Source organism: Haliotis cracherodii, unplaced genomic scaffold (genome assembly GCF_022045235.1).
Source record: "Haliotis cracherodii isolate W230 unplaced genomic scaffold, xgHalCrac1.p SCAF_8, whole genome shotgun sequence".
NCBI lineage: Eukaryota > Metazoa > Mollusca > Gastropoda > Lepetellida > Haliotidae > Haliotis > Haliotis cracherodii.
In genome coordinates, this window is record NW_027266341.1 from 9208882 (window position 1) to 9221299 (window position 12418).

The 12418-nt window shown below is 38.3% G+C and overlaps 1 protein-coding gene across 1 annotated transcript in view; it reads left to right on the plus strand.

The window, feature by feature from the left end:
- LOC139449470 (glutamate receptor-like) overlaps positions 1 to 8830 on the plus strand; it is a 113934-nt gene extending 105104 nt beyond the window's left edge. Inside the window, exons 13-17 of the mRNA XM_071230887.1 lie at positions 1320 to 1518; positions 2257 to 2504; positions 3841 to 3952; positions 5141 to 5278; positions 6872 to 8830. Of these exons, the coding sequence (XP_071086988.1) occupies positions 1320 to 1518; positions 2257 to 2504; positions 3841 to 3952; positions 5141 to 5278; positions 6872 to 6967 (793 nt within the window). The 3' untranslated portion in view covers positions 6968 to 8830. The remainder of the gene's footprint in view (positions 1 to 1319; positions 1519 to 2256; positions 2505 to 3840; positions 3953 to 5140; positions 5279 to 6871) is intronic.
- The last annotated feature ends 3588 nt before the right edge of the window (positions 8831 to 12418 follow it).

Genomic DNA, 12418 nt, shown 5'->3' on the forward strand with positions numbered 1-12418 from the left:
ATCTTCTTTGAGTATTTCTGGCATTCCATATGAAATACATACCTAGGGACTAAAGTTTTTTTCTGTTTAAGTCATTTTTTGTCTCAGATATTGGAGTGAAATATCCAATTAACTACACAAACATATCTGATGTGACCAATGAGCTCTGGTCGTACTCTCAGTGATGTATTAGAAATGGCATAAATCCACGAAAACAGGTTACGTTTCATCATAAATACGTTAAACAAATGCCGTATATTCCGGGAGAAGTGCACCCTATCCACGCAGTCATACACTTACACTCATATGTTCAGGGCTGAGGGAAGGCTTCATATGACACTCCTTCCCTGTGGCATATTGAAAGGGACAGTGATATACGCATCTCTGGCTATAGTTCGAAAAAACTACTGGTTTCAATGCACAGGGGAACGCACGTCAAGAGAAGCTGGAAGGGTAATCCTTTAAGTAGCAAATTAGAACACGGTATAAGACTTATATTTCATCCTTATTAATTAGGTGAATTCTGGAAGGAGTGTAAAATGTTTTCGTATGTCGATGTATGTCATGCAACTTGTATATATAGAAGTGTATTTGATGTTAAAGAATACGAATGTTTGCGAATTCTGTTCTTCTGTTTGGGGAATTTTCAAGCAATTTCCTTTTCGACTAAATTATCCACTTACGTTCACAAAATCAAGTGATATTTATGTAATGCTGAAAGTATCTCAAAGGGTCATTTTTACACGAAATATAGGCATATGTCAGGCTACATTTTCTCAAAGACGATATTAATAACGAGATTCAACATGTCATGGTTGATGTCATCTATGACGTCAGGACATAGACATGCATAATAAGTGTATATGTAAAACGACACGCGTAAATGTGATCACATAAAATTAAATTGATTTCTAAAATTAATGTTATCATGTTGGTATAGAATTACGACTTCATAGGTTATGACTATGTACTCAAGTTACCATATATGATGATAGACCATGGTAGCTTGAGGACATTATGAATATTTGGTGCAAAAATATACCAACCAATTTTGCCTACTGCTACGTCTCTAACGGAAAATGAAAGTACCAAGTCTTTTCACTATAACCTTTATTAAGGCAACTTTTTAATTATTTTTGTTAAAATTAGTTTGAGCTTTAGTAACGAGACTTTCCGTGAACCTTCCTCCTTTTTCAGCCTTATAAACACCAGTGCACTTCAAATCATCATTGATAAAGAAGTGGCATGTATGAGGTACCAGAATATCGCAATGTGACCAATAGCAACATGACCTCAGTTATTTGGCTTTTGGGGATAATGTGTGTGTTCATTTGTTACAGGTCTGCTGCTGGCCGCATTATAGGAGGGGCATGGTGGTTCTTTGTGTTGATCATCATATCTTCCTACACCGCCAACTTAGCCGCGTTCCTTACCATAGAGCGGATGCTCACCCCGATTAAATCTGCTGATGACCTGGCTAAACAAACGGAAATATCGTATGGCACATTAAGATCAGGATCGACAATGAAATTCTTTGCGGTAAGAATACAGATGGTTAGATGCTTAGGCCTTCTATATTCTTTCATGTGTTCTCATCTACAGGCTCAGGTTCAGTGGAAGAACATTTCAAATCACAAATGTATAAAGGAAATCGCTTTTGATACAACCTCAAAAGTAATGAAATATGAACAGGTTTCAAAAGTGCATTTGTTTATAATTATGAACCACGGCATCGGTTGATGCGTCCAAATCGGCCACCTCCATGATCTACTAGCTCCCCTGCCGCGCCATACTAAAAGACGTTTAAGAATGGAACTTGTTGTAACCCTGCCTATGGGGATAAAACAAGGACCAGTTCACCTCACCTCACCTCTTAACTAATAAAATCAATACAAAGGAGGGCATGTATAATGCTTGTGGCGTAAAATATTATTTTTATATCAAACATTATTTTTCTCAACCAATACCGCATCCTATCGCTGTAGATGATGCTACAAAACGTTAATCAGGAAAACATTCCAGCTGTTTGTCACAATTATCATATTTACACACTTATTCCTGAAATCCACGTAAAAATCTGCTTCTTTCTGAAACTCTCAGATCTGAGAACCCAGGGCAACATAAATGCACATTTAATTACATCCAATTGAATAACTGCACCCGTGTCATTGTTTTCATTGATATCAAATCAATTTCAGCAGATAATAATTCAAGTCATGAATAAGCTGGAACGTTCAGATCAAAGACAAATGACATCTGAACCTCTCCATCTTTCAGAAAACGGAAGTTCCAACATACAAGACGATGTACAACTCCATGACAACGGCGACGCCAAGTCCATTCGTAGACTCGATCGATGCTGGGGTGGAGAGAGTTCGCAACTTTAAAGCCAAATATGCATTTTTATTGGAATCAACAATGAACGAATATTATAATAACAGGAAACCATGTAATACTATGAAAGTTGGACCAAACCTGAATTTAAAGGGCTTCGGAATTGCAACTCCCCTTGGCTCAGATTTGAAGTGAGTTAATCTGTTGTTGGTCAAGTTATTGTCACATTCCGAGACCGAGATTTTAGCATTTGTCTAGTTACCTTCAAATCCGCGTTGCAACAAATGCTGGCTCAGATTTGAAATCGGCCAAGGTGATAGGCTTTTCAATAATAGTTTTTTGTTAACATAAATTTATTATCGAACACTTTTCAGGAAGAGCCGTATGACGCTCTTGTGAATCTTGGTAAAAAGAGCACGAAGTACACATATCGTCTATGTATTACGTGTCGATATTAATGTTGTTTAAAGCTGAATGTATTTGTGTTTTCGAGGAGCTTTCAGAACATTTTGAACGCTAAATGTATATTCAAATACGGTCAAACTATTAAGAGTAGTTTTATGCCAGTGGCGCGACGTGACTAGAAACGCATTATATTCATTAGATATTGGTACACAATGTCGGACATAAAATTAATAAGATATCAATTTATATTGTTTATTTTACTTGACTACAGACTAAAATGTCACGATACTACTGTTATTATTAAGATTAATATTAAACGACCATCAAAGACAGTATATTGTGGCGTTCGAGTTCCTAGTTAATTAAGTACTGCAAAATCGGCGAGATGGCTAAAAGCTCACTAAGAATGACATTTAGAAAAGTTCAGAGAAGTGCATGACGCGTTATTCGTGTGATGGGATATGGGCAGCACAGTTGTCTTCGGGGCCACAATTCGAGTTGTGTCGCTTAGTCGATAACCCTAGGATCCGCTAATTTTGGGTTTGAACCGAAGATTCTTGTTGAATGTCGTTCTTTGTAGTTGAACCCGTGTTCAAGTGCTTCACCAAAAAGGGACACATTTAATGATGGTCCACGGCCGTGAACCCTGGTTGTGTTCTTGACATGTGAGCTCCATGCCAAGTGCTTTGGTTTCGAAAAATTTCCATACAGAACCGGACACGCCGTGATATAACTTAAATACCTTTTCTACCGGCTTAGAAATCAGCTCCTTCTGTTAAGCGCTCAATAAAAGAAATACCGAACTATTAGGCTAAGGCGCTTCAAAACGTCAACGCGAGAGAATAATCAGCCTCGATTGTCTGCCAAAACAGATTCTTTGAGGCATATAAGGTAAAAAAGCGATGGAAATTCTATATAGGCAAGAATTGTGACGGGTGCCACCGGTGGGGCAGGATCCGCTCCCTTTCGCGAACACTATTTTATCCATAAACATGCTTTTGTTAGGGTCGGAATTGTACAATAGTCAATACTATTAGCAGTGGTTACTGATGGTCATGGAAAGGGTTTACAAATGGCGTGTAGTTGCATTGACGATGCAGTACATGTGTCGTTCTATTTCAGAGAGAAAATCAGCTATGCAGTATTAAAATTGAAGGAAGATGGCACTTTACATAAGCTTCAGCAAACATGGTGGTATGAGAAAACAGAATGCGGATCAGACACAGGGCATAGGGTAAGAACTCCATTATTTTGGTTAGTTGAGATTCCGAACTAGGACTGGCCAAAGAGGAGTGTGTTCAGGCTTGTGTGATTGGATTCGTTGTGCCCCGATGGCTGTGTTTCTCATGCTTGGAGCCACTGGTGTGACCAGTTTCGGTTGCCGTGATGTAGTTGGACTATTGTTGTCTACGGCATGGTACACCTGTGTGCGTCCCTTGGGCACGCCAGAAACCTATGATTGTTTGTTCGAATCCCGGTTCGCCCCGATTATGTTTCTAGGTTTGTCAGCACCATACTCGTGCTCGTGGGTTTCACCGAAGTGGTAAACGTCTGAGACCTGCATCACTTCGGGCTTTCCTCCCACATTAAGCTGACACGCCGTGATGTAACTGGAATAATGTTAAAAGCGGCGTTAAACCCAACTCACTCACTCACTCATTCGTAGCAATTGGTAGCTTCGTGAAGCACTGTAAACATAATATATGATGTTGAAGTCTGAACGAAACTTTTAGTGTTAACAATGCTGCAACTTGTCTCTTACGAGAACAGTTTCGTCACTAACTCTTAATCGAACACCAGGAAACGATATCTACAGTTAACCTGTCTTCCAGAATGTGTCGACCCGTGAAGATTCCGGGGTAGAATAGATCTTCAACAACTCATGCTTGCCGTAAAAGGGATGGGGTGGTCAGGCTCGTTGACTTGGTTGATGCATGTCATCGATCCCAATTGCGTGGATCGATGCTCATGATTGTCTGGTCCAGACTCGATCATTTACAGACCGCCGTTATATAGCTGGAATAGTGCTGAGTGTGGTGTTAAACAACAAACCAATTGAAAATGTATCTTGATATGGTTGTTGTTCAAGGCCTAACGCCGAGAGTGGAATAGATGAGCCAGTGGTCAGAGTTGTGTCCATTTGCCGGGCCAGGATTCGCTGGTTATGGCTTCGAGTCGCAAATTTGCCCAGATTATGATCCTTTGCTTGTCAGCACACTCACTACACGTTGGTTCGTCAATGTTTAGAACATCACGATCTGCTTCAAAAAGTTGAAGCGCCGAACAAAACTTAAATACTGTTAAAAGCGGCTCTGAACCCACATCACAAGTTCAACTAAGAACATGTCCATGGCGTCTTCATCAGTCTGCCTCATGTCAAGTCGTTTTATTTTAAGTTAATGGACGTGTGTTTCATTTTCAGGAATCCAAAAAAAGGTCCCTGTCCCTTAGTAACGTTGCGGGGATATTCTATATATTGATAAGTGGCCTTGTGGTATCAATAGTAACTGGTATTATAGAAATATTTTGCTTGAAGAAAAGACCTATACCGGGAACAGCTGTAAGTATCATTTACTTATCTCTGTTTTATCACATATATTCAAATTAATGGCACATGCATAGGGTTTCGATATAAAAGGAGTGTCCATGATTGACCAATCATTTACGAACTAATAACGAACAACGAAGCATTGCAGTATATAAGGAATATTGCAACGTTGTTATTACGAACTGACCTGTAATGAAATAACTACGGTCAGGTGTTCACAAAACGATGTACATGTATTAGCTTCAGTTCAACGTAAGAAGCGTGAAGATCCTTGGTAGGATAGATCTTCAACTAGATAGATAGTTGCCGTAAGAGGCGACTATGCTTGGGGTAAGAGGCGACTAACGGATATCGGGTGGTCAGGGTCGCTCACTTGGTTGATGCATGTCATCGATCCCAGTTGCGTGGATCGATGCTCATGATGTCAATCACTTGATCGTCTGGTCTATACTCACGTATTTTCAGACCGCCATCATATAACTGGAATATTGCTGAGTGCGTCGTTAAACAACAAATAAACAAACAAACAGTTCAACGTAAGTATTGTCGAACATATGAATATTGGGCAATCCATTGTTCGAGACCAGAGAGCCGAAAAGAATTATATCAAATGACTCACTGAAACACTGCTTATAGTCTTAGGACAATAATACAATTGTATTGTTCTACCAGGACATCTAGGAAATTCGATAAGTCCTGTTATAATGTGAACTATGATTAGCTGTTTTATTCATTGTTTTAATACATAACAAACACTACCATAAAACCGGCATCATAACGTTACGTCCCATGAAAACTGTTTGTGTTGTTTTACGCCGTTCTCAGCACTATTCTGTGTATATGACGACAGCATGTAGATAATTGAGTCTAGACTAGACACTCCAGTGACTGATATGTTGAGGATCCATCAACGCCGTCGGTGTACGATTACACTCAATCAAACAAGTCACAAAACCTATTCTGTGAATCGCTTCTTAAGACCAATATAGGTTGCTGGGGAATATTGTTTTCCTAAACCCAAATCCTCACGGGACATCACTTGAAACAATATACGGATCAAATGAAATTAACACGTCTATTCCGATTCATCAAATCATCGATTATTCTATAAGACGAGTTAAAAATTATTCCACAACTCCTTGTTAACGACGTACAAAGTATCCGTTTAGATAATGTTTCACATGTTTATTCACATGTTAACACACCATACCCTTGTGAGGAATGGAACCCGGGCATTCGAGCGAACGCTTGAACTTATCGGTTACCCCGCCCTCACACAGCACCTTAGAATGACACAAGGGAATTGTTTCATTCTGGGTTACAAGTAACCGTCTAACTTGTAATCCTATATTATGCCACAGGGTCTTGTCACACGATGCTTCTAAAGTCATATAGCTGATTACATGATACCAGCTCACGTTGGCAGTGATCGAGAAATACCATCCTAGCCACCACTGTCCAGACATCCGCTTGTCCAATATTAATTGTGCCAGTATGAATACTCAGGAAATGAACACATGTATGTTCGTATTGTGAGCAGTTGTAGTTCTATGTCTTACAGATGTTCGTGCTCTTTGAGACTGATTCCAATATTTTCCTTTTCAGCCAGACCATATAAAAAGAAATGATACCAGATTAACAGTTGTAGGCACACCGCCGGAACAAATAAATGGACTTATAAATGATGTAAGAATACGGTGAAAAATGTTGTGTGAATACGATGAAATACTTTGGGAGAATAGAAAGAAATACTTCGTGAGAATACAGTAAAACACTTTGTGAGTGTGCGATGAAAGACTTTGTGAGAATACAATGAAACACGTATAATACAGAGACCACATGAAGTATGTACCGAACACAAGAGGACGGTTTTGTAAACGAACCAATTACAAAGCCACGACACACGACTGTGAGATCTACATTACACAACTGTGGGGTCTACAATACAGCACTGAACATCATTCTAAATGTCTGAACATGATATAAAGTAGTTAAAGACTGTAACAATATGTAGAACAACATGCGAATATAATGTTCAAATGAATTTGGTGAATGAAAAGGTTGTACAATAGGGTGAGTGTGCTGAATTAAAACAATGAGTAATAAATCTATGTAACATGTTTACAAGACTACAGTAGGCAAGAAAGTTGTACTGAAGATTTTGGAGCGTGTGATTCTATACCTGTTTTACCTTATGTGTGTGTTCTGTGTGCATTTTCCGTTAACAAACGTTTTGTCGTGTGCCCTTTAATATCGTCTGACAACATGTTGCCTCAGCCTTTCGTCACAGCTATTTTGCCCTTTACGCCAATAGAATCTCTTTCGGTGGATAATCTAGACTGGTTATGTATTGACAACATATACTTCTACGAACTAAAAGATAAATATCTCTCCTCTCAACTGTTAATGATGCTTGTATCCCAGATAATTCGACAAAGAAATGACCACACTTAAATGACACTTTGAAGTATGCATAATTTGAACTGGAATTAAACCAATCATGATCAAAATTAATTCTATTGTTTTTGAAAAATCATTCTATAACATGCACTGAAACAAAACAGCGTGTTACATATTCATGTCGGAATTGATAACAGTAAGCAACATACACGTCCAAATACAGGAAATAAACACAAAATTATTATTTACACATATATGAAAAGTGTCGTATGCATAGAGGAAGTTATCCGTGTATCCATTTGCAATTTCAAATTGTTGATTTGGAAAACGGTCTGTTATAAGACACACCACTGCACAAACAGAAAAATCAATAAGAGAAACAGACTGTAGGCTGGCAGAAGATCGAATGGTATATCATCCTTCATACATTCAATTTATGGAGCTGGCACCTCATTCATCAGACACAAAGATAATACTGGAAACGATGCACTGGTTGTTTCAATAAAAAGTAATTTTCATTTACTTCTGTTATGTAGCCGGTTGACGTTCCGTTCAGATAAGAATTATTCTGACTTCTTTTAGCCAAATATCCTGACTTTGCTTCGGTGGCCAGATAACTAGTAATTGAACTAAAGTGATCGGTAAAATAATTGAACCAAATAAATCAATATCCATCATGAATTTAAATTGCATGACCAGTATTTTGCTTTTTGTTTGAAGGTTTAAACATTATCCTCAATCAGTGGTTTTGAATGTGTGCTGAAATATGTTATTTTACATGAAGACGTGTTGCTATGTGATAAGGTATTATATTATGATGCAGCTTTTCAAACAGTTTTACATTTATTGTGTAGGTGTATGATGACGACTATGAGAAAACGAATACACGTATATGTATACGTTTTTAGGCATTGATATCTTGGAAAATTCCATTCAGATGTCATCTTGATTAAGAGAAGTACATGTACATGTAGACATACATCGTTGTACGTCAACAACCTATTTCAAAGTACAATATTTTGTATCTTGCACACATTCACATGCCTGGATAAATGTTTCACTTTGTCTATCGTACAAGAACACAGACCCCCTTGTATCTTTCGTGATGAGTGCCTCGTGTAAATATTCATGGTACTCAACTTCTTTGTACAAACATTTTCACATTTTCATGTACAACTGATACCCTTGAATGTAAATAAAGAATATATCTCTTTTTTCCTGTTTGTTTGTCATATGCTTGCATATCCATTAACAGAAGAATATATGAATAGCATGAAGTACTGAAGATATATTTATCAGGATTGGTTTTAAACGGATTTGAAAGGTAGACACCCGTGAAGGCATCCAAGAGAGAATTCCAGAGAGTAGCTACAGCATAGACAACTGTTCTGTGTCCATATGACTTAAGCCGCATCTTACATGTAGGTTCAGCTAACAGCGTTGATGTACTGGCTGTGAACGTCTCATCACACAGAGCATGTATACAAGAAATTGTGTTCTCCAAGTGTATTGGTCACGCTAACAAATCCTATAGACACTGAAACAATTTAATAGTGAGTGAATATGGTTGTATGCCGCATTTGGGAATACTATTCCAGCCATGTCAGATTCTGGCCATGTGGGGAATCAAACCCGTGTGGAGCTAACGGTTAAACCACTAGACTGCTCGATCGCCAAACTACATTTCAACAATAAATAGATATACACATATTAAATACATCAGTGAGTGGAATGATACAACTCACCACCTTCCATTTATTTTATGATCATTGACCAAATGAAACTCAGAGGCTGTAAGTGATGGGGATATGGGCAAATATAAGCATTGGACTTAGACCTGACTCCCGTTAGAATATTATAACATACATGTCTTGAAATTTTTGGATTTTCTACATTGAAATGATCTCCACAACAACAATAACCATATGCACGTACAACAAATGTCACATTCATTTTTGAAAATATTATAAATTCTAATGATTTCAAACATTTTATACAGTTATTACTAGAATATATTTCATTCATTCATTCATTCATTCATTTATGAAGAAATACTACTCTATGATAAATTCGTATAGCGCGTCTCATCCAGATACTTCTTGCTGAAGAGCGCTAATTTAAACATCGAACAATACAGACATTCACCACACAGACCGGTGCTGAGACAACGCATTACATGACACCGGTACCGTGCACGATCATGCTTTATGCGTTGGCTTGTCTTCATTGTCTGAATCTAACAATTGATGGTATGTAAAATATCAGATCTTGGCAACATATCATCGATCACTTCAACTCTCCGTTACCAATACATGTATTCCAAAACTTAATTAATTATAGTAACACGACAAACCCATTGCATAGTGTTGTGTCACGTTCTGTTCTATAACATCAGCAGGGCATGTTTGGTTTGCAAACCGTTCAGAGTGAGGTCAGGCCATCATATCAAAGATGGATTGTCGAAATAACATTATTAATTAATCATGCACAGTTTGCCACTGTCTTCAAAATGAAAATGGTGAAATAAAACATTGCTAAGATAACTTAGTATATGTGGGTATGTGTGTGTGCATATGTGAGTTTTTGTGTGTGGCTGAATGTACTTGTCCGGACTATAGTGCTAGCCCACTGAGACACGGATACTCCACTCAGACACAGTACACTGTATACTAACTCCTAACTGACAAGTCTATTCCCTGTATACCGCCCTCAAGGCTGGATAACACCAAGTACCATTTTTAACATCTTTTATTCTGACGGTCGGGCATCGGACCACAGACCTACCGGGCAGACATTCTATCAACTAGACCACGGAGGCGTTAGTGAACAATAAGAAAGTAAGACCACTCATTCTTTTCCTCGACAATAAGGTCGATCAGACACAATACGTCATATACGAAAAATCATTTATAAGAAACGGACACCAGTAGAAAATGGACAAGAGGCAATTCCATCAAGTTATGTTGACGAGTTTAATATTTCGGGGCTCTTATCACTATTCTATACGTAATTGCGTAGAATATGAAAACGATTTCCAAAGTAATGAAAACCATCTAGAAACCCCGGGAGCCTCATTAGGCAGCTCGAAGTACCGTTATGCTAGAACTGCACTGCCGTGACTCCTTTGACAGACTAGAAAACGAAACAAAATTGTTTTCGTGAAATTGATGTGAACTGTGACATAGACACGATAAATGTTCTCGGGAGATTATGTTTCTCCTGGCATGTCCAATAATCTCATTTGTCAAATAATCCCTTCGTAACACACGCACGCAATACTATCCTGACCATGTCATATCAAGCAGACGTCTACTATGATGTATGTTATTATTGTTTTAACATTCATCTGATATTGTTTAAACTTTCACATGGCGTTGCCAATGTAGATAGACGTAGAACTATAGTATGGCACTACAAGGATATTAAGAGCGAGTGAATCTGTTCTTTAACGGTGTTTCAGTCATGTCACCAGAACGGCTAACAGGATCATGCCAGGCCTAAGGGAAGCAACTCTGGGAAACAGGGTCATCTGTGCCCACTTAAAGATAATATGAAATGCATAGTCCATATTGGTATGGAAATCTGTTATTGTACCTTTCAACTGAATGAAGTATCATTTCTTGTCCGGGGTAACATTGTGCCCATTGAGTGTGTTTCATATATTATAACTGTGGTCACGATCGCCTAAGGCGCCGCAGTTGGTTTCGAATACCGGTTCGGCCTGATTAGAAATCTAGTTTAATAAGCACCATAATCATATTCAAGCTGGTTGCCCTGAAGTGAAATGCGTCTCAGATCGCTTACTCTCTATTATTAACATAATCACTAGCATTGCCATTATTATTATATACGGGGCGGTCGGGTAGCCTAGTGGTTAAAGCGTTTGCTCGTCACGCCGAAGACCCGGGTTCGATTCCCGACATGGGTACAATGTGTGAAGCCCATTTCTGGTGTCCCCCGCCGTGATATTGTTGGAATATTGCTAAAAGCGGCGTAAAACCATACTCACTCACTCACTATTATTATTATATACGATTGCTATCATCATTACTATATACGAAAATCAACACAGAATCTGTAAATGTATATTTCAATACAAGTGTTAAGAATTCCTAATAAATAGCACACAACATTTGAAATTCCCCTCGGCTGATCAAAACAAAACAGGTACAATAAATTCCCAAATATTTTTATTTAATATCGAAAACACATTTTGCACTCATTACATTCGAGAAAACCTGCTATCGAAGAAAGTCGATATATTTCTGTAGTTATTTGATAAGGAAGACAATGAAACAGAAAATACTCAAATTGATCGTCTATGACTTGAGGAGGGTCACATCTGGTTTCTTGTCGCTTAGTGAGACTAAACGAGCCTTCCGCGTCCAGATTGGCATTATTCAATGATGTATAGACTCGTCAGGCGATTTTCAGGAGCTGTGATTTCAGACCATTGGTGTAAGAGCAGTTGTTGGGAAATATTAATCACTAATGCCCGTGTTCCCGAGGCGCAAGGCGGGTTGACCGAATTAAGAACAGAGTCGCGTGTTAACTTTGATGTGTTTGTCGACCACTTGTGGAGATATTTCTTCTGCTCTCTTGCCTTGGGACGGATTTATGTATATGTATAGAACGGGAAAGTGTTTTATTGAAATACCTATTAATTTTAAGAAAATAACATGTGAAATATAATGGTTTCATATGAAAAGGCAAAAAGAAAATGAAATGCTTCCATTGCATATGACGAATCGA